The sequence below is a fragment of the Rhineura floridana genome, chromosome 2, assembly GCF_030035675.1.
Source record: "Rhineura floridana isolate rRhiFlo1 chromosome 2, rRhiFlo1.hap2, whole genome shotgun sequence".
Classification (NCBI taxonomy): Eukaryota; Metazoa; Chordata; class Lepidosauria; order Squamata; family Rhineuridae; genus Rhineura; species Rhineura floridana.
The window spans coordinates 171220028-171243249 of record NC_084481.1 but is presented as its reverse complement, the minus strand read 5'-3'; the positions used below and the strand labels follow the sequence as shown (position 1 = coordinate 171243249).

At 43.6% G+C, this 23222-nt stretch overlaps 1 protein-coding gene across 5 annotated transcripts in view; it reads left to right on the top strand.

The window, feature by feature from the left end:
- PAK6 (p21 (RAC1) activated kinase 6) overlaps positions 1–23222 on the top strand; it is a 69466-nt gene that overhangs the window by 20385 nt on the left and 25859 nt on the right. For 3 of the 5 annotated variants that reach the window (XM_061613205.1, XM_061613201.1, XM_061613202.1), the window contains exons 2-4: positions 9906–10041; positions 13557–13765; positions 18369–18995. In XM_061613205.1, coding sequence (XP_061469189.1) covers positions 13562–13765; positions 18369–18995 — 831 coding nt within the window. In that variant the 5' untranslated portion in view covers positions 9906–10041; positions 13557–13561. Of the gene's footprint in view, positions 1–1320; positions 1373–9905; positions 10042–13556; positions 13766–18368; positions 18996–23222 lie in introns of those variants that run through there. The other 2 variants (XM_061613203.1, XM_061613204.1) reach the window with 2 other exon arrangements.

The following is a 23222-nucleotide window of genomic DNA, read 5'->3' as shown; positions in this document are numbered from 1 at the left end:
TCACCCAGCAATATAGTCAATAGTCAGTCTCTCTCTCCCTCCCTCCCTCCCTCTCTCCCTCCCTCTCTAGCTTGTTTCTAATGGAATGGTAATCTGTGTTCACAAAAGGTTTTAGAGCATCACATCAGTTTGCAGTGCTGTTAGTATTGTTGAAACGCGGGGAGCTGAGATTTATTCTTGGAGAGAAAAGAAGAAAAGCTGACATACTAAGTAAAAGGGACTGTACAATGAGGTGGGGATTTTTTCCAGAACAGAAGCAAGGTGACATTTATAAAGTTCTGTCTCTTTAGTGGCAGTAGTATAGTGGCAAATTCAGAAGTGCAGCGTCTCTTCATGTTAGTCACAGCGATGCCACCCTTTGCTACTGGGTTGAGAATGAGATGCCTTCACCCATAACACCAGATGTCCCTAGGAAACAATAAGCATGAAAGGAAAGAGTGTTGGCTACTGTGAAGAGACTTCTCAATGACTAAGTCACATTGTTTCACTTGATTTGCTCCAATCAGCAGGAAAGAACAAGGAGGCATGTTAGAAGACATAGGGACCCTGCTCCCAAACAAGTAAGGGGTCTAAGATGCCCTGAGACCCCAGATGATTACACCCCTGTTTAGTGGAGTAAGTTAGGGCTGGGGTACCTGTGGTCCTCCAGTTGTTGTTAGAACTCCAACTCCCATCAGCCCCAGCTAGCATTGCCAGTGGTCAAGGGTGGCAGGAGTCCAGCACCATCTGGAGGGCCATAAGTTCTTTCAATTCTGGACTAAGAAATGCAGCCATTATCCACACCTACCAAGTGAAATTTAAGATCCCAGTAGCTCTAAACCATGGCTTCCATCTTCCCTGCCTTCCCATCTCCTAATCTTAGATTGCAAATTAAAACCTGACTTAGATGGTTAAATTCCTCTGGGAAAGGGCCTATCATTTGTGTTAATTTGTAAAAAAAAAAAAAATGCTATGAGCCTCTGCGGTTAGGTATAAATAATGATATTTAAAAGAAGAATCTATTTATTTATTTTAATTACATTTATATCCTTCCCTTCCTCCCAGAAGGAGAATTTAAGCAGATTAAACACAGGGTTTCTGCAGGGCTTGATATGGCATACAATATTAGGTGTACAAATAGACGTGTACAGGAAAATTATGTGTTTTCCATTTAGCAACTCTGGCCTGTATGGTACTACAATAACTTGTGTATCAGCATTGTAATGAAGAGTTGTTCCTTTTGTTTGATTCAACAGTTGGAAATCTGAGGAATCTTCATAGCTATGAGATCCAGGGAAATATCTGAAACTGTGCAAATTTTCTGCTAAATAATTAGGAACCAGAGGGAAGTAATCTCTCCAGAAATGAACAATTGACACCTTTCTCATTTGGAGTAAGTGCTACCAAACTGAATGGGACATACTTCTGAGCAGTCGTGTATAGGATTGTGCTGTAAATTTCAAGGGTGCCTGGATATCCCCAGAAATTAAAAATCCTGCATCTAAGAAGGTTTTTTTGGGGGGAGGCATCTGCTAATTTATTATCATTTTAGGATAACACCATATACAACAGCTCAATCCCATGTGTGCATGTCTTCTCAAAAGTAATTTCCACCGAGCTCAATGGAGCTGACTTCCTTAGCTTCAGTCAAGCAAACAGGTCAATACGGTCATGTCCATTTTGCAGGCTCTGTGGCCAACTGGGCCTTGGACAGATCCAGTTAAGGGTCAGTCCCCATATACTGTTCCTAGCAAGCTAAGTCAAATGTCTGTGTACATCACTTGTCATGCTGTCCTATGACGGCATATCACTCAGTGACATGCAATATGAATGTATAAACTACCTCCATTGAAAAGCATTGTGTCAGATGATATGAAAGCTTTGAAAGTCTCTGAGGATTGATAGATATTTCAGAGCAGTGTGGTGTGGAGAGTCAGTGAGGTGTAGTGGCTAAAGTGTTGGACTAGGACCTGGGAGACCAGAGTTCAAATCCCCACTCAGCTGTGAAGCTTGCTGGGTGGCTTTGAGCCAGTCACAGTCTCTCAGCCTGACATACCTCGCAGGGTTGTTGTGAGGATAAAATGGAGGGGGAGGAGAACCATGTACATCACCTTGAGCTCCTTGGAGGAAAAGTGGGATATAAATGTAATTATTAAAATAAACAAACTGCAAGTCCTCTACTTGTTGCTAAAGTCATTGACTGTTGGTATATGTATAAATCTAGGCAGTGTGAGTGAGTGGTGCTTTCTGTATTCTTGTTGCAGATCATTAATAGCATCTTCATTCCTTGCTTATCAGAATATCTCTTCTACTTGTCAGCATGTAGATTGTACATTCCTTGGGGCAGGGAAGTGGCATTTCTGGGCTCAATGAAACTCATGTATGTTGATAGCACTATTTAGCTGATAATATTATTTCTTTCTATTCTCCCCCATGAGAGGAACATCAGCATGGATGAAAACAATGACAGTATTGTTACGGGTTTGACTGCTACTGTTGGAAGTGGCATCCCAGTTTGCAGTTACTGTGCTGTTCCTGTCTGTCTGAGCAGGTAGCGATCAGTCCCGAGAACTGGGTACAGTATAAGGATTACCTCTCAGCCAGTAGTGTAGTGGCAAATTCAGAATACAGGGGCCCTTCATGATAGTCACCCCCCCCAGGATTCACTATCTCTTCTGCAATTACAGAGTTATAGAACCAGAAAAAAACTTTTGTGTCGTAGGCTCCCTACCCTCCTCAGTTTTCTCTCTCTGGGGGCTAAATGTTGCCAGAAACCTTTTGATTTTAAAAATTCTGAAATGAAGCCAAATGTGGGACTAGGATTTGGGAGACTAAGGGACTTTGCCATGAACCTCATTTTTCATTTAACCTAGGAGCCAATTAGCATGAAAGAGAAGTCATGTTTTAGCTATTGAGAAGAGTCTTCTTAGTGACTGACTCACCTCCTTTCCCTCTGATTGGCTCCAATCAGCACAAAAGGGCAAGGAAGCATGTTGTTAGCCAAGTGAGAAGACTCTTCTCAGTGGTTAACATGCTCCTCTTTCATGCTGATTAGCTTGTACACAGGGACCCTGCTGCGATCATGCTCTCAAAAAAGTAAGGAGTCTATGACCTCCCCACAACCCTGGACAACTACACCCCTGCTGTCAGCTCAGAAGGATCATTAGATACATTTTGGCAGCGTAGGAACTGATTTTTCATAATATTAGAATTATAGCATGAAAATAAAAAATGTTGTTGTTGTTATGGACTGCCTTCAAGTCGATCCCATCTTATGGCGACCCTATGAATAGGGTTTTCATGGTAAGCGGTATTCAGAGGGGGTTTACCATTGCCTTCCTCTGAGGCTGAGAGGCAGTGACTGGCCCAAGGTCACCCAGTGAGCTTCATGGCTGTGTGGGGATTCGAACCCTGGTCTCCCAGGTCATAGTCCAACACTCTAACCACTATTCCACACTGGCTGACTGTTGTTGTTATACCCCCACTTAATTGCCACAGTGGCTTCTAAGTGGTTTACAAATATAGAAAAACTATAAACACACAATTAAAATGCACAATAAAAAAATCCTATCAAAATATTAATATAAACACCCACAATTAAAATGTACAATAGAACAAGCCCACTGATTCTGTTAAAACTACTTCTTGTTAAGCCTTTCCACGCTGCTTTCTTCTGCCAGGCTGGCCATTTTCCAGGTCCTTCTCTGGCAGCGGCTGCTGGACTGGGGAGCTCACTCACCCTAAGCCCCCTTTCCCAATTCATTCCTTCTCTCTCTTCCTCTCCCTCTTTTTCTGAACAAGCAGATCTCCACCAGATCTCCTTTCCCCCTCCTCCTGACAGTGCCTGGCCCTCCTTCCCCACTGTCTCCTCCCCCTTGCTCTGAATCTGCTGGCTGTGGTTTTTCTCATAGTCACTGGGAGATGTGACAGCCTATGGAATTGTATTATCTATGAAAAAGCTTCATCTGGAGTTGAAAAATCTGACGTGGCTCCCCGGGCAGCAGGGATGGATCGTGGAGAGAAATCCAGTTTCTAGCGGCTTTTCCTTTATGGCACTGACTGATTATTTATGCTTGTGGCAATTCTCTCAGTACAGATGTGAGCACTAAACTGGGATGTGCGTGTGAGAGAGGCGACAGATTGTTACTGAAATGTCAGTGTGGTGGGGGTATAGGCTATATGTCAAAAAGGGACCTTCTCTAATGGCTTAAGCCTCAGGTATGCGTTTTACATTTACTTACCAGGTCCACATCCTACTGTGAATTAAAATTATTCGCGTGGTGTTTTTTCCTACTAGCTCAAAAAGTGGTTGGTTTAGGCTTTTTGCAATCATAATAAAAAAGAAATGCAAATACGCTCCATCAGCATTGGAACTAGATCTGTAATGCATGAGAATAGCAAGATATAATTGCCTGGTTTAGTGTTGCTTCGGTGACATGTGAAATCTAAGTCAGTTATTAAACTGAAATAGGGATTTAAAAATATGTATTCTCTGCATTTAAAAAAATTAATAAAAAGCCATTCTACCCATTTCAACTGCACCCACCTGCCTAGTATTGGGCTGTGGTCTGATAGCTTGTGGAAAGAGAAGGCAAATGCCACTAGGAAACCTGAGGTGTTAGGAATGTAAAATTGGATGCACTTATTAAAATCCTCACTGTGAACAAATATATGGCTGTTGTGGAAAGTGGCACTGGTGGATTCTTGTGTGTGCCGATGTGAAAAGTATTTGTTTCTCTGAGCCTGGTTACTCTTGTGTTTGTATCTGCAGGTGCAATTGCCTTCTTCAGGTGTTTGCAAAAATTTGTAGTTTGGTTTTAGCAGTCTTTGTGGGTGCATGCTTGATAGCTGGCCAACAGTTTCAACCTTCAACTGAAATGTAAAATTGTTAGTCCATAATTTAAGACTGAGTTACAGAGGAACGCTGCTGCTAATTACTACTAATCATGGTAGTGGTTCTTTCATTTATTTTCAGAGCATCCAAAATTATGCAAGCTCTTTGGGGAAAAAAGAAAGAAATGGGCCAGGATCTAAAGAAATGTAAAATTAATTTGATGAGCCCAAAGGAATTTGGAGAAGCAACATTAGCATGCTTCAGGCTGAACTGTTTTTGAGACTGAAGGAAGTTTCAAAAGCACTTTTTTGGATATGGCAAAGCAGTGAGTTGTTTAAAGGGAAAAAACAAGTTTTACAAAATTCACTGGGCTAGCACAAGCCATTGTGGATGAACCTAACAGCATTATCCTATGCGTGTTTACTCAAATGTAAGTGAGTTTTAAGATTTTTACAGGTAAGTGGGTAGAAGACTGCAATCTCTTTAGATTCTAAGGGAATGGCCTAGGTGAATGATAGAGCATCTGGTTTGCATACATAAATTGTTTAAATTTTTTTTAAGTGTTTTAAAATTTGTATATCTGTATATTTGTTTTTAATGTTTTTAATTGTTGTAAACCGCCCAGAGAGCTTCGGCTGTGGGGCGGTATACAAATGTAATATAATAATAACAACAACAACAACAACAACAACAACAACAATAATAATAATAATAATAATAATAATAATACATAAAATCCCAGGTCTCATTCTCAGCATCTTCAGGTAGAGCTGGGAGATACTCCAGCCTGAAACACTGGAGAGCTGCTGCCAGTCAGTGTTGACAATACTGGGCTGGATGGGCCAATGGTCTGACTCGGTATAAGGCAGCTCTCTATATTCTAGGAACATTGGATCTAGTGAGCATTGGATTCAGGCAATGGTTGCTATTGCTAGAATGCAAAAAGCTACTGAGGTTGCAATTTTATACCCGCTTTTCTGGGAAAAAGACTCTCTGAACTCAGTTGGACTTACTTCTGAGTAAAAATGCATAGGATAGTGGCATTAGGCTCATGTATGTGGGTTTCTTCGGATGTGTCATTCAAGACACACTTTCAATCTGTGGAGAAATGATAACATGGCAAAAGCATTGCCTGTGACTTAACTGACTGTGGGCTTCACATAATTTGTCACCCTAAGGTGACATCACTATATGTCATTTCACCTTGTGTGAAGAGGCCCTCCATATGGGAGTGGTTCTCACACACAAGGAAATAACCAGTGAGGAGAAAAAGAAAGGGCATTGGAATTACTCATGCCCTCTCTGCAGCTGAAATACTTATTTAATATCAAAGGCACGACTTATTTATTTACTTATTACATTTTTATACTGCCCCATAGCCAAAGCTCTCTGGGTGGTTTACAGCAATTAAAAACATTAAAAACAAATATACAAATTTAAAAACACATTTTTTAAAAAACAATTTAAGAACACATGCTAAAATGCCTGGGAGAAGAGGAAAGTCTTGATCTGGCGCCGAAAAGACAACAGTGTTGGTGCCAGGCGCACCTCATTAAACACATCCTTCCATAATTTGGGGGGCCACCACTGAGAAGGCCCTCTCCCTTGTTGCCAGACTCCCAGCTTCTCTCGGAGGAGGCACCCGGAGGAAGGCCTTTGATGTTGAGTGTAGTGTATGGGTGGGTTCATGACTGGAGAGGCGTTCCATCAGGTATTGTGATCCCAAGCCGTGTAAGGCTTTATAGGTTAAAACCAGCAACTTGAATTGAGCTCAGAAACATACAGGCAGCCAATGCAAGCGGGCCAGAATCAGTTTTATATGTTTGAATCGTCTGGTCCCTGTTACCAATCTGGCCGCTGCATTTTGCACAAGCTGCAGTTTCCAAATCGTCTTCAAAGGCAGCCCCACGTAGAATGCCTGGCAGTAATCTAACTTGGAGGTTACCAGAGCATGGACAACTGAAGCCAGGTTATCTCTGTCCAGATAGGGGTATAGCTGGGCCACCAACTGAAGTTGGTAGAAGCACTCCGTGCCACTGAGGCTACCTGAGCCTCAAGTGACAGAGATGGTTTTAGGAGAACCCCCAAGCTACGAACCTGCTCTTTCAGGGGGAGTGCAACCCCATCCAGGACAGGTTGGACATCCACCATCTGGTCAGAAGAACCACCCACAAGCAGCATCTCAGTCTTGTCTGGATTGAGCCTCAGTTTATTAGCCCTCATCCAGTCCATTGTCGCAGCCAGGCACCGGTTCAGCACATTGACAGCTTCACCTGAAGAAGATGAAAAGGAGAAACAGAGCTGCGTGTCATCAGCATACTGATGGCAACGCACTCCAAAACTCCGGATGACCGCACCCAACGGTTTCATGTAGATGTTGAACAGCATGGGGGACAGAACTGACCCCTGCGGAACCCCATACTGGAGATAATAAAGAAGGCGCCAGGCGTATTTCATCTGGGAGGGCATTCCACAATTCGGGGGCCACCACTGAAAAGGCCCTAGATCTAGTTGCTGTTCTCTGGGCCTCCCTATGAGTTGGGACCCGGAGAAGGGCCTTGGATGTCGAGCGCAGTGAACGGGTAGGTACATAGCGAGAGAGGCGTTCCATCAGATATTGCGGTCCGATGCCATTAAGGGCTTTATAGGTAAGAACCAACACTTTGAATCTGGCCCGGAAACATATTGGTAGCCAGTGCAGTTGGGCCAGAATAGGTGTTATATGGTCAAATTTCTTCGTCCCAGTAAGAACTCTGGCCGCAGCATTCTGCACTAGCTGAAGTTTCCGAATCGTCTTCAAAGGTAACCCTACGTAGAGTGCATTACAGTAATCCAATCTAGAGGTTACCAGAGCGTGAATAACTGAGGCGAGGTTCTCCCTGTCCAGATAGGGTCGTAGTTGGGCTACCAGCCGAAGCTGGTAGAACGCATTCCGTGCCACCGAGGCTACCTGGGCCTCAAGTGACAGGAGCGGATCTAATAAAACCCCCAAACTACGGACCTGCTCCTTTAGGGGGAGTGTAACCCCATCCAGGGCAGGTCTGACATCAACCATCTGGGCAGAGAGCCCCCCCACCAACAGCATCTCAGTCTTGTCAGGATTGAGTTTCAGTTTATTAGCTCTCATCCAGTCCATTATCGCGGCCAGGCAGCGGTTCAGTACATTGACAGCCTCACCTGAAGAAGATGAGAAGGAGAAATAGAGCTGCGTATCATCAGCATATTGCTGAAAATGCACTCCAAAACTCCTGATGACCTCACCCAGCGGCTTCATATAGATATTGAAGAGCATGGGGGACAGAACTGAACCCTGCGGGACCCCATATTGGAGTACCCAGGGACTCGAGTAATGTTAATCACTTCCCTGGCCCAGCCGGCTGTTCCATCCCTGCTAGCTTTTATTAGCCAAGAAGGGCAGGGATCCAGCACAGAAATGGTTGCACAAACCTGTCCAAGCACCTTGTCAACGTCCTCAAGCTGAAACTCATCTAAGAAATCGGGACAAGGCTGTGCTCTGGATACCTCGCTTGATTCACCTGCTATAACACTGGAGACTAAGTCCTGGCGGATGCTAAAGATTTTATCCTGGAAGTTCCTAGCAAATTCATTACAGCGGGACTTCCTAATCTCTTCCTAGGAATCCTGGGTAACTTTGATATAGTGGTTCATTTGTGTCAATGAAAGCACCACCATCTTCTTCCTATTGCTACCAGCAACATTGCTAGACACAGTAGTATGATCTCATTTTTCATTTAAGGGGTTGGCAGTTAAAGCTTAGCCCTCAGTCTTTGCCACCCAGAACAAATCAATTGCCAGCTTTGGTCTGATACAAGCTGTTGACTGCAGTCAAAATTACTCTTTGAACAATCTCTGCTTCATGGATTGCCTCACCAACTGCTAAGATGTCTTAGGAAACCACAGTGATTTTATTTATTTATTTCAACAATTTATATACTGGTTAATTACACTAGTCTCTTCTTCCTATCTTCATTTCTTTCTTATTAATTGGGGTGATAGGCCACACAAACAGGGTAGTAAAATTGGGAACTTATAAGACACTTATGTAGGCATTGCATATCCACTGAGACTCCAAAGTATGTTAATTGTTGCAGCTAAGAGCAATTGTCATATGACTATGAGACTCCTAGGACTGTTTCAGCACCTGTGAATTATGTATGAGGTATCTCAGGAAGAACCCAACCTACCTATGACAGTTGTCAGTATGTATGGTGCACATTCTGACTCTATTGAATTTAAAGATTCCATTTGATCCAGGAGTTGGGGAGTTATTCAAAAAGGACTTCTGCAAATGGCATATGGGCTTGTGAAATTCATCACTGTTCCAACCAGGATGAAATGTATTATTCCTTATTATGCTTTGCTATTTTAAAAAGTTTGTTGATTAGTGTCATTAACTGCAATGTTTTTGTTTGATATCAAAATTGACTTCTGTTGGTTGTCACAGGGCACCAAGTACAAACAATTATTTGAAAGGGGAAGTGTATAATAGAAGAATGATAGATAGTAAGGGTGAGTGATGGAATGGTGGGTGGAGTCAGAGTGAGTGACAGACAGGTGGAGTGTGTCTTTCAAGAAGGGCAGTTAGGAGACAGTTGGGTAGAGCCTGAGATGAGCTAGCAGTTTGTGAGTGGGATCTGGGAAAGAGAGGAAGGCCTAGTTAAAAGGCTCGTGATCAGAAAAGCTTTTGAAGAGGGAGGCCGGGGTGGGTGTGTTAGGTTAAGGTTTTAAATAGAACCATTGTTCCTTATTTGGTGTTAAATGACTTCGTTCTTGGTGTTATTTTCTGTAAATAAATGTGTTTAATGACTTTGAACATGTTTTCATTAGGGGGATTGTAGGATAGCATATGTTGCTGGCTTTGGCTTACAAAGTCAATTCTATAAAAGAAGGGTCATCCTGATCTCTGTTGACTCAGTAGGTAGCACCAGCAGTGTCTTTTGGGGAACATTAGGGGAAAACTGGACTCAGTGGAGAGGTTGGGAGACTTACTGCAGTGACCTCCAGGAGCCAAGGCCTTGTAGGGAACTCTGGAATATCACCACCACCATTCTTTAAATTTTTCTTTTTGCAGATAGCTAAAGAGTAGACTTTGGATACAATGGAGAAGTGGAAACATGAGTGACGTATAGTAAAAGTGAAGAAACTGTCCTCTGCTTGAACTGTTCCCATCCCAGCTGGTCATTAGAAGAATCTATAACTAAGAACTGGTACCTAAGTTTGCTTATTTCCTCCTGATCCTCCATCCATTTTCCTTTTGTGTTGTGGCTTTTAGATTGCAAGGTCTGTTTTATTACTGATTTGGCTTAGCGTTGTGTGTGAACCAGGTCATAGCTTGCTTGCTTCTAGTGCCAGCAATTGCTGTCCCCATTGCCTTTAACATAGGAACATATTGCCTTATACTGAGTCAGACCATTGGCTCATGTAGCTCAGTATTGTCTGTGCTGACTGGCTGTACCTGGAGATGCTGGGTTGAACCCGGGACTGCAAGGCAGATGCTCTACTGCTGAGCCCCATGCTAAATTGATTAAGATCCTTATGCTTTGGGTTCTCATCTGTCTTCAGGGCAGGAATGGATCCACATCACTGTCCTGAGCAACATTTAAATCTCGTCAGTACTTTAAATCTATTTGCTAATTAAATCTGGGCTTTCTTGTAGGCATTTGTGATATAGCTTACAAAGAAAAGGAACTTGGCCTCAACAGAGCAGCATAACTATCCAGCTGTTATGAACTGTGCTGACCCCAGAAAACAGGGCAGAATGACAAAGAATCATTCAGAGTGTCTGGTATATTTTTTGCCTGGAGCTTCAGTATTGGCTGTGACAACTACAATGAACGTTATAGAATATCATCGCTTTAGTAAGCATGACACTGAAGTGTGATGCGTAATGCAAATATTGCTAGAAAAGTCTGCAATTGCTGCAATAGAAATTATTCCTACTACATTCACGCTCTGCCTCTGACCCAAATTTAGAGCAAAATTATCCAAGCAGCAGGCTCAAGAGAGCTCCCTGTGAAGTTGAATTGCTGTGCAGGCGACTGAAATCTGCTGAGCAGGAAAAACTCTGCAAAAAGGAGAGACTGTCCAGCATCGGAGGATAAACCAGCAAAGTCTGCAAAGCACCATGTTGCATGTGAAAGTCTGTATTCTAACCCAGGAATGGGAAACCTGTAGCCCTCCAGATGTTACTGGATTCCAGCTCCCATCAGCCCCAGACAACATGGCCAAGAAGAGTGATCATGGGAGTTGTAGTCCAACAACTTCCGGAGGGCCACAGTTTTCCCATCCCTGGGCTAGCCAACACAGACTTCTAGCTAAGAAAGCATTAGCTTTAGGACCTGTTTAGACTACCCCTTTATCGTACAACAAATGTGTACTTGCTCTGATGGTATGTGCAAGTGCAATGCAGACATCTTCCCTCAAGGAAGCAATTTTGTTTTGAGCAGTGTTGCATTTCCCCTGCACTGACTGTAGACTGTTGCTGGGGCAATGCAATTATTTGCTAGATGGGTGCATTGCTATTGGGGATGTAGTTGTGTGAATATTAGAAACTGCTGATGACATTGGTAGTAACGACTGATAAAAGTCTTCTCTTTTTAATGCCACTATCTGAATTAAAAATATATATTTTAATAACTAAATGTACTTGGGAAAGGTGCTCTTCATTCTCTATGCTTTTGTATCTCTGGAGCATTCAGCCACCCTTATGTAAAAACAAACAAGGAAAATGGTGCATTGCCTTGAGGTTTTTTTGGCTATGGGCAAAGCCAATGAGCAGAGCTATTGTAATGCTCCCCCAATCCACCACCTTGGAGGAAGTTAGGATGTGGTGGAGGTGTCCCTCTGCTCAGCTCTAGTTGCAGCCTTCACAGCTGCGGAATCCCTCACCTCCCCTGCTGAAAGGGTAGGTGGATGCTACTGGTGTTTATATGCCTGGCCTTCCAATGGTAACCAGCACAGACTCTCAAAACAGGGCATTTGGAGGGCAGAGCTGAATTGGCTGGGGATCTGCCTGGGGCTGGTGCAATGAAAACCAACTTTTTTATAGCCCTCCTCATCTTCCACTCCGGCCAGTGCAAGCAGTAAGACTACAGATGCAGTAGCGGCTCCACTTCTCCATTCTGGGAGTTATGATGGCAGCATAATGCAATAAGTGCTAAAGACATTACTGGAAATAACAATAATAGTAGTAAAAATAGTGACAGTAATAAGAAATAATAAACCATGAGCTTACCCCCCCCGGACCCTATTAGTTCATGAACCTTGGTGAAGTTTATAAAGAGAATGGAAATAGGTGGGAGCAGAGGGATTCTAGAAAGAATATATGGAAAAGGCAGCAAGATTCTTCTCACATACACTGCTGCACCAAAACCTAAGATATTTATATCAACAGCTATTATTATCCTTATTTCAGTCCAATGTCTGAAGACTGGGTCACTTGAGAAAAAGACTACACATAGGCTATTGACAAACATTCAGTTACTATGAAATGGTTTTGTGTCTACTTAATTCATTTCTTTGTCTTCATATGGTACATGAAACAGAACAATGATCATTCCCTGAGGGTGGTGATGTGTTAAAGTCCAAATAGAAAAGAATTTGGGGTCATAAGGTCCATCTTATGCTTAAGTTATGGCAAGCATTACGATCCCCCAAGACTCCTATGTCTGAGCCTGCAAATCTGAATCTTGGTAACAATCCTACTTTGAGTGCTTGATTTCCTTGTTTTTCTACACTGCCAGCTCTGGGGGATTATTGTTGTGATTTGCTTATTGTGTGAAGATGAAGAAATGTGTTTAGGAGATCTCAATCCCAGTGGGTAATTGAGTCAGTGTTGACAGTCTTCATAAGAATGTGTAGTTCTTTTCTTGAGTCACCTTATCCTCCAGTATTGAATCCAAATAATTACTACTTTTACCCTTGTTCTAACGCTCTATGACAAAATAAGGATCTTTATTTTTCAAAGTATTTGTCTGTTTAAAATATTTAATCCCTAGCTATTAACAGAAGTTCTTCAAGTAACTTACATGTATTTAAAATACAATAGCACAGAATCAGGATGTAGCAAGTCCCTGATAGGATTGCCAGTGGTGCTTCTGGACATTCCTGGCTCCTAGTAGCAGATGCAAGAGGCACTAAAAGGGAGGGTTAAAGATGTTTAGAAGACTCCCTTTGGTCTTCAGATGTTAAGATTTTGAAAGCAAAACTAGTTTAGGGAAATCTCAAGCTAAAAGGAGTATGTCCAAACAAATGGAAAAGAGGAAGGAACTAGAAAGTGAGTGCTGAGTTGATTATACCTTGCAATATTCCTACCCACTAAAACCACTACTGTAGAAGCCATTGACCTGATCCAGCAAGGGACAGCCACCTTCCTTGTTCATAGCTTTTGAGGATGTAGACTAAGGATGGGGAACCTGTGGCCATCTAGATGTTGTCAGACTCCACCTCTCATCAGTCTCAGCCAGGATGGCCAAGGTTCAGGGGTGATTGTAGTTATAGTCCAGCAGCAGCTTACCCATCCCTGATATAGATGCATGTCTGAATGCATATCTGCTTCTGTGGTGTGATGTTCATCTGCTCCCCATTGAACTAACAGGATGTGTCTTTTGGTGGGCATGGGGATGTGGATCCATAGCTGAGGCCTATAGTTAGACTAACTGCTTGCAATTGTAGCTGAATAATGGTCTAAAAAATGCCAATGTATTTTATCTTTCTTATCTAGGCACAATGTTCCGCAAGAAGAAGAAGAAACGCCCTGAGATCTCTGCTCCACAGAACTTTGAGCATCGTGTGCATACCTCATTTGATCCAAAAGAAGGAAAATTTATTGGCCTGCCTCCTCAATGGCAGAATATCCTGGACACTCTTAAACGGCCCAAACCTGTTGTAGACCCTTCAAGGATCACCCGGGTACAGCTTCAGCCTATGAAGGTGAGATGGAAATATTAGTGCTCCTCAGAACTCTCCCTAATCTGCTGGTATTTGAATGAAATAGCCCCCTCTATACATTGACAAATATTGTGTTCAGAGGTGAACATGTCCACAATGAAGAGATATGAAGTACTGGAAAAACTTTGTTGAAAGGCAGTCAAAATATACACAAACTTTCATAGCTAATGATAAGAATACAATGTTTTGGGTGTTCTAGAAAAAGATTTCAGTCCATTGCAACCACCACAACAAAGGCCCCTTAAAGGGCATAAGCTTCTGTGTGGACTAGAGGCCATTTCTTCAGATGTGGAAGATGTAATCCAATTCTACCCTTGATTCCACTGCATGTGAGATGACCTAGAGGAGTAGATCTTGATGACAAGAGAAAAAAGAGGAAGTTAAATGGCTTCAAGAAAGTTTGGTGGCCCAAAATAAATAAATTTCCCAATACTTGAGCCAGAAAAAGTAGAGGCAGGGCAGTGCTAGCAGTGTGCTGCCACAGTTAACTCAGATAACTGCTGCCTCCGGTGAAACAAGCTTTAAACAGGAAACAGGAGTGGAGAAGCAAGCAACGTTTCTTGTGAAAGAAGAACTGCCTTGCTTGGGGGCTTGGAGCTACTGTCCTTGTTTATATACCATTCAGACTCATCTTTCTAGTCAGGTTAGAATAGCAGCCATCAGGATGGGGATCATGACAATTTCCAAATAGGTTGCAGGTGTTTGGCGTATCAATAATAATAATAATAATAATAATAATAATAATAATAAAACTTATATCCCACCCCTCCTTCAAAAAGGAGCCCAAGGCAGCACAATCTGAGGAGTAACCCTGAACAGCATTCCTGAAAAGATTGGACAGTTCCTCGGGCCTGAGACATTCCAGGCCAGGAACAGCTTCCAGCACGGCCCATTTCATTTCAGAAAGATATGAGCTTGCTTCTCGCTTAGGGTGGTCAAATGAAAAAATTATTTATTTATTTTATTTTATTCAGTTTCTATACCGCCCACAGCCAACGGCTCTCTGGGCGGTGAACAACATGAATATAAAATACAATATGATAAAACCACGTAATAACTACCGCACACATAACAGAAATACTCAAAAGCTAAAAACATATTACACAATTAATTTAGTATATCAGAGTGTTATAAATATACTAAAATATATTAAAATGTTTTAAAATGCCTGTGAAAAGAGGTAAGTTTTAACCTGGCGCCGAAAAGAAAGCAATGTTGGTGCCAGGCGCACCTCGTCAGGGAGACTATTCCATAGTTCGGGGGCCACCACTGAGAAGGCCCTAGATCTTGTCGTCATCCTCCGAGCCTCTCTATGAGTTGGTACCCGGAGGAGGGCCTTCGATGTTGCACGCAGTGTATGGGTAGATTCATATCGGGAGAGGCGTTCCATCAGGTATTGCGGACCCGTGCCGTGTAAGGCTTTATAGGTCAAAACCAACACTTTGAATCTGGCCCAGAAACATATAGGCAGCCAGTGCAAACGGGCCAGAACAGGTGTTATATGTTCAGATCGTTTAGTCCTAGTCAACAATCGGGCCACAGCATTTTGCACGAGCTGCAGTTTCTGAACCGTCTTCAAAGGTAGCCTCACGTAAAGCGCATTGCAGTAGTCCAGTCTTGAGGTTACCAGAGCATGGATAACTGAGGCGAGGTCGTTGCTGCTCAGATAGGGACGTAGCTGGGCTACCAACCGGAGTTGGTAGAACGCACTTCGTGCCATTGAGGCTACCTGGGCCTCAAGTGCCAATGAAGGATCTAAAAGAACTCCCAGACTACGAACCTGCTCCTTCATGGGGAGTGTAACCCTGTCCAGGACAGGTTGAGTATCCACCATCTGATCAGAGAAACCGCTCACTGACAGCATCTCAGTCTTGTCTGGATTGAGTTTCAATTTATTAGTTCTCATCCACACCTTTGATGGTTGTTTAGAAGAGGGGATTTCACTGGGTGCAACTTGTCATGCAAGCAACAGCTGCTGAAATGCACAAAGGTGCAAGAGCCCTTTTCCTCTTTTCCCTTCTGTCTGCTCTAATTTCCCTTCAGAATTGATGGTGTACTTTTTTTCTTTAACTGCCTAGATATTTTCTCAGTCCATCTAGGGAAAACGTCATGTGTAAAGTGATGTAAAACTAGGCTGACCCTTGTTCTGTTGCAGTTACCCACAATCTATGAACATAGGATATCATTGTTTGGTGAGAAACTGAAAAGGTCAAGTAATCCCTGTTGAATGGGCTCTTGGACCTGGGAGTTTGTTTTGGCCCTTTCCTCCCTCCTGTTTTTTGCTTGTCACCGCATACAGAGCAAGAAGCCTGGCCCATCCGCCAGTGCCAGCCTGCGTGGCCAACTGGGTGGCTGACAGAGCAAGTCAGGCTGTTGACAGCAAGCAATAGAGCACAGATGCATGCCTCTACAAGCAGGCCGATACATTATCATGGCAGAAGTGGAGAGGAGAACATCCTTGGCCTAGTACAGATCCGCAGGTTCCTGGTGGGGCATCATGTGTGTTTGAGTTTCCTGGGCCTGTTTTAGAATCCCCCATCACCACCAGCAGCTGGAATAAGTAGAGATAGATGTGGGGGGAGGGCTGTTAGGGTTGGGTTAAGACTGTCCTTTTCCTGTGCCCCTGAGGAGAGGGCTCTGGAGCTGCCATACCCACCATGGCAGCAGAAACAGCAGCAGCAGCAGCACTTCCTTGGTGTTTCAAGGCAGCTGGTGCCACAGTAGGCTCGATGCTGTTGCTTGGAAGATTGTTTGGTGTGAGGCAGCTCCTCCTCCTCCTCCTCGTCCTCCTCTGGAATGCTGGAGTAACTAGGCGTGAGGCCTCTTCGCCTATTACTACCAGAGACTCTATGACTCTATCAGTCTATGAGAGAGAGATTATGAGAGAGTCTGCTCCCTTTGTAGGGATCCCCAAAGTCAGGGGAAATGCACATGTCTTCATTAGAAAGGGAACATGCAAATCGGCCTTGATAAATAGAGCATGCAAGTAAGACCCACAACAAAATGTTGAGTTCTCCCTGTTCAGATTCCAGCCACTCCATTCATCCTCCCCCTCTAAAAAAAGTCTGTCAGCATTCCATGGATACTGAGCAAGCTTAGTCCTCATTGAGCTGTTTTGGTCCCCAGCCCGACCCAGAGGATTTTGCTCCCCTAAAGTAGTAGTTGTCTTTCTCTAAACCTTGGGTACATTTACAACTTGCCACATGGAGCTACACTTCTATGCAACTGAGCTTCAAGCAGCAACTCACTGCTGATCATTGGATGAAACTGCACCTTCTGGACACAGAATGCATGTGTGAATGTACCCTGGTAGTCCTCTGCTGTATTTATGCTACTTTCAATGAATTGTACCCTCACATGACACTAGTCTGGATGCGTGTCTGTTTTTACTGCTATACTTAATTAAGCTTGTCTTTTATGAAGACACTGCTGAGTTCTTAGCAAAGGGAAGAAATTCTCCTCTCCAGGGGAAGTTTTTTCCCCCCATACTGATTGAAAATTGTGCCAGGGGAAGGCATGTGTATTGTATTGTGCCTCCCTGTGGAGAAAGAGATGATGTTAGTTAATAGATTCTTAAGCTTCTCACTTCCCAAGTAAATGAGTTAGTTAAGCTGCAAGGTAGATAAGGTATGGGAGAGGCAGGAGTCTGAGTTGGAGAAGTGTGGATATTACATTCCAGAACCAACATTATTTTCACATGGCCCGAATATGATTTGTCTCAGAATGGGGCCAGTTTCTTATGGTGGGTGACTTTGACTGTCAACCTGTTACAAAGTAAAGCTATCATTATCATAGATTTAGTACTGCATCTAATTTTCCCCTCAGCATTTCAATACATCTCTCAGTAAGGGGCAGCAGGCCGATTGAAAAAGACTGTGGATTGTATCCAGTAGCTGGTTTATCATGTGCACATTTACTGTGGGCTAAACTCCATCCCTCCCATCCTGTCTGCTCAGATTGAAACAAGCTCCACTTGTGATTGCTTGAGCTGATATTAGATATTAGCCCTAATCCCTTGCTGACAAAAATGTGAGTGACAAGAGCAGGGAGGGGCGCGCTCACCTTGAACATGCCCCCAAATCTCCCAAAGGCTCTCCACAGGTTGACAGTGTCCAGCAGGATGCCCTGTTACAGATATGACTTCAACCCATCAGGAGACTTCGGTAAGGAGCTTGTGTAGAACCCAGTGGTGGGAGATGGGTGAGGACATTCCCCCCCTCCCAGTCTTTTTGCTCACATAACTATTGTTGCATGTTTGTCAGTGATTGAACAGGGCTCCAGATTTAAAAAGAACTGGTAATTAAAAACAAGTGGAGGAGGCAGAAATGTACTGTACGTCTGGTACATCTCCCCATCTTAAGGCTATTGGTAGGCAGCACCAAGCCTTTTTCCAATTCAGTGCAGCATTATACAATAAGTGAAAAATAAAATGTGATTCACCCCGTGATCCCAGTGAGCTGTTGGTCCAGTTGACACATTCATTATTGTGAAAATGCATGTAGGCCCACACCCCAGTCTGCATAGAGAATCTCCATATTAACAAATGCCTAGAAGGTTAATGTAGCTTTTGTTTATTTTGTGGTAGACGGTGGTGAGAGCCAGCACGTTTGAAGTGGAAGGATATATCTCTGGGATACTCAATGACATCCAGAAGCTCTCCCTCATCAGTTCAAACACCTTAAGAGGGAAGAGCCCCACTAACAGGAGAAGAGCCCAGTCGCTGGGACTTTTGGGAGAAGATGGACCCACTAACATGTACCTACAGTGTGCTGAACCAGACTGGGCAGACAGATATGGAAACTACCTCAACTGCAATGGTGGGACCAAGCCATCTAGACGGCAGACCTTGTGGCCGGATTATAAACCTACATCAGACAACCAGGCTCACACCAATGGCCTTGTAATGAAAGCGCAGTCCCTGGGCCCTTCGGAATTCCAGGGCGCAAACGGCCGCTTTACCCCACTCTCTTCAGGTTTTCAGCATCAGCAGTACATCCCAGTTCCTGTGGGAAACAGTGAAAATGCTGGAAGGGGAAGAAACTCAGAAGAGCACTATCAGCCTAGCCTGGGGAGTCAAGCTAATTTAAGGCCGCCTGGGGAAGGCAGCCCTGGCTCCAAATCAAGAGAGAACAGCTTGAAGCGGAGGCTATTGAGAAGTGTGTTCCCCTCATCCAGCGTCTCAAACAAGACTGGAAACAACCAACAGATAAAGGTATGTTTACTTGGTGCCTGAGAGCTAAATAGGTTGATGCCTTTCCAGTTTTACAATTTGCTTCCAAGTTCAATACAGTTCTGAAGGCACATATGGCTGCAGCTTCTAATAGATTAAGGTTAATGTCAGGGGCATATTGTTTGCATTATGAATAGGAAGCAGCTTTTGGCCTGAATGTGCACTGATGTTAAACTATCAACACAAACTGTAGTACATCTACAATATATGTTGGTATATTCTTTGGCATACACCGTTTCCTTTTGTTGACCATAACCTAACTGTAAAGGGAGCCAAAACAAACAAGCAAATCCATGTCTACAGACATAGTAGTCTGCTTGTCAATGTCAGTGTTCTTAGACTCTCAGCTGTTATTTGAAAATGTAAGTTTCTAGCCCTCATGCTTGTACAGAAATCCAAAGAAACATTATCTTTGTGTAGTAAATACCCAGACGCTACTGAATCTGAGAGTGCCTATATCTTTCCTTGTGGGAAGAAAAGCATTGCTGGGGGTGGATTTTTCAGTCAGTCATTTTCAATCATCTCAAGGGGATCTGGGGGGTAGAAAGTTTGAGAACCCCTGTGTTAGAGTGAAGATTCATAGGACTGCATGTCGCATCTGCTTTGGCCCTTGGCCTTCCTGCTGTCTTCCACTCCAAATAAATTCTATGCCATGCATTTTTACTTTTACCAAAACTGCTTTTAAGAAATTAAATACCTTAGTTAAAATTCTAGTTCCATCTCTTCTCCATATCAAATCAACTTGAGTCCAACTCATGATTTACAGTAATCACCTTCACTTTACTCATTCCAGAATAAAATTCAAAATGGTCTTCCCTCTGTTACTGTATTTAATGTGACTGTTTTTCAGAGCAGAAATAGTCACTATGGAGGGCAGGGTGATTGCACTCCTGCTATGTTCCTAATGATAATCACGATCCAAAACTCCTAATTTGCATCAGCAGAGAAGGGTTTTTTGCATGCCAAATGCACAGTTTCTACCTCCCCAAGTGACACTTGTTCAAAAAGCGGCCTTGGACAGTGTTGTAAATGCTATCCATTACTAAGTGAGGATGAAATCGATCACACCGAGAAATGTAATTGGGTCTTGCTATTGTTATAGCAGTCTATATTCAAAATTTAAAATGCTAATAAGTACACCTGAGGCAGAACCAGACATCCAGCTAGAGTTTTGTTAGATTCTGGCACTGCAAAAGTCTTAACAGATGAAGAGGTAAACCAACATTCAGTTAAAAAGAAAAAGCTATGTCTTCAGTGGTGGGATACCAACAACAAACAAAGCTCCAGACGGCTGATTTAATTGGCATTCCTCTGATTTGCTTGCAGAAAGCTTATGCGGAGGTTCGACAATGCCTAGTCTTTATTGAACATTTATTCTGATTTGTTTGCAGGGAGGTTATACTTCCTACTGTTAATCAGCTGTTTATCCTACATTTTCAGGGCATTTCCCTGTTTTTTCCTGACTGTAAAAAGACAGCGGGTTTGTCGCACCAGACCACTTTAATCCACTTTCATCGCACAAACCTAAATTTCCAGTATGTTATTGAATCCCTCCCGCAAAATACTGACAGTCTGGAGGTGACCCTGGACTATGTTCATTGTGCTTTTTTTGAATTGCATGCCAGATGAGGATAACCTCACATCAAAGACTTTCTCAAGTGCTTAGGTTCCCCCGCCCCCGCAAGTAGAAAGTAGGAACGTATGGGCTGGTTTATATGCATATGGTAGTTAGAATTGTTATCTAGGTTGTACTTGGGCTTGGAGGTATGAGATAGGTCACTGGTTCCCGGGCCCAGAGCCAGAAGACAGCCAGTTTGGGCATTGGCCCAAGGGCCCAGAAGTTCACAGGGCCCACCACCCACCAGTGCTGGGCCTGGCACTCTTCCTGCCACCTATCTTTGTTACTGTGGGGGCCCACTGTTGCCGTTACCACCACCTCCTCTGCGCTCACTCACCCATCCCTTCAATGGATGGAGACTCCGGATGCTCTGCCAGAAGCCCTTCCACAGTCACAGAAACATGCCAGGCCCTGCCCCCTTAGAAGGAGCTTCCATTAGTTTATTTATTTATTAATTTATTAAATTATGAAATTTATATATTGCCCTTCCTTCCAGGAGGAGCTATGGGGAAACTTTGTCTTGTGGACATGTTAACCACCATGCAAGGCATCATGGGAGAGCGAGGTGACGTTTACTGTGTCACGGAAGCTGCTTTTGAAGGGGCGGGCCCCTAGGTGTGTCTGGTGGAGGTGGCTGTGGAAGGGCTTGCAGTGGAGCACCCAGAGCCTCCTGCCACTGAAGGGATGGGCGAGCAAGCGTGGTGGCAGTGGTAGTGGTAGCAGCAGGCCCCTGCAGCAACAAAGATGGGTGGCAGGAGAAAGTGATCCGGTGATCCCTTAGGGATCCACTGTGCCTGAGGGCCCTGTGATGCGTCCTTCCCTGGCTCTCCCTGTCAGGTTCCTACCTGCGCGTGGCTACTGCCTGTCTCTAGGCACCACCAGGGACTCCACCAGTCCGGACCGCTCTCTCTTATGATTTCTCTCCCCGCTCTAGCACAGATCTCAACAGATCCCCCTGCTAGGCAACCACCAGTAACGTCCCAATACTAGTATTCCCAGAGACTCTGAATACTGGTATTGTTACTCTCTTCACCGCTGCCACCATTTGTTACAGTTCCCCTTCAGCCTTGGTCATTACCTTACCCTCCCTTCTGGTCTGTGAAACCCCAGCCAAGGATCAGGCCTTTGGTAAACCAAATTAAGTATTTATTACAGATAACAAAGCTAACAAGATTAACAAGATTTCTTCTTAAGGCACATAAGCATATGGTTTTACTCAATACTAATCTGAACTCCACCCCCTCCTTCTTCACTCTCTCCTGGCAAACAACTCTCTCAAACCCCACCAAGCAATCCACTCTTTCTCTTCTCCCCCCAGATTCCACAATTCACCACCTCACATTCACCCAGATTTACCTGTCATCCTTTCATTTATACTGTCAGCCATTTTCAACATTCAGCCAATCATCAAGCATTCTATTGCCCATTCACTCCCCCTCCTCTTTCACTACTTACCATGTATACTCTAAACAACCAGCACTTACCATATATACACTAATATATAGGAACATCACAGGCCCCCAAAAACCTGGAACCAGACCACTTGAAAATTGCCAGTGGTCTTGGCAGACTAATGATTTTTCTGCATTGTGCTAGATGCTGTATGATTTTTAATGGTATTTTATTGGTTCTTTTATTTCTTGTCTTTTATTATGTTACAATTTGTATTCCATAGAGTTCAACCTGTAATACCCTAAAATACAGTATAAAAAATAAAAGAAGCCTTACAAATACAATTAAAAATCACTATGAATATTTAATACAGACATGCTACAGGCCACCTACATGAAGCTCACAGACCACTGGTGGTCCATGGACCACAGTTTGGGAACCCCTGAGCTAGGGAATTTTTAAAATAAGCATTGTGGGCTTCTAACATTTTGCAAGCCAATCGACAAGGCTGCAGTATAAGATCCTCTTCAAATGACAGCTGTTCTAAAATGAGTTTGTTGTGCTACTTGGAGGGGAAGCGGGGCATTATGGCCTGACAAGAATAGTGTGGTGTGGTAGATAGCAGTGGTGACTGGAGGGCTTCAGCACTTTGGACAGCTCTGTCAAAGTTTGGACTAAAACCCAGAGCAAATTCCACTGCCCCACTGACATTGAGCCACTAGCTGCCACTAGCGGGTAGAATCTTGGAATTGAGTTCAAATCCCTGCTTAGCCATGAAGGCCAACCACTCTTTATCAGCCTAAATCTGCCCCACGTGGTTGTTGCAAAAACAACAAAAAGGAATAAAGAGAAGAGCAGGATACAATTGTAATAAGCAGCATCCTCTTGATTCCAAAGCTGCTTCTTTTTTAAAGCACTGCCCACAGGGAGAATGTCCTCATGAATAAATTCTCATATAAATTGAAAATGGGCCTTCTGCCTTTCCATTCCTCAACCTGATTCTGGATTTGATTTCAAGCACCCATGATTAAAACCCCAAATCTGCCTTTAATACTGCAGATTCTTTGGAAGCTGGTTATACAGGACTCCTGTGGTGTCAGCTGGTTGCTGCTATTGACTAACCAAGTTTGTTCTGGGCCATCCAAGAGGAGGAAACTCATGTGGAAGCGTGTTTGCTCCTGGCTGACTCAGCGCACATT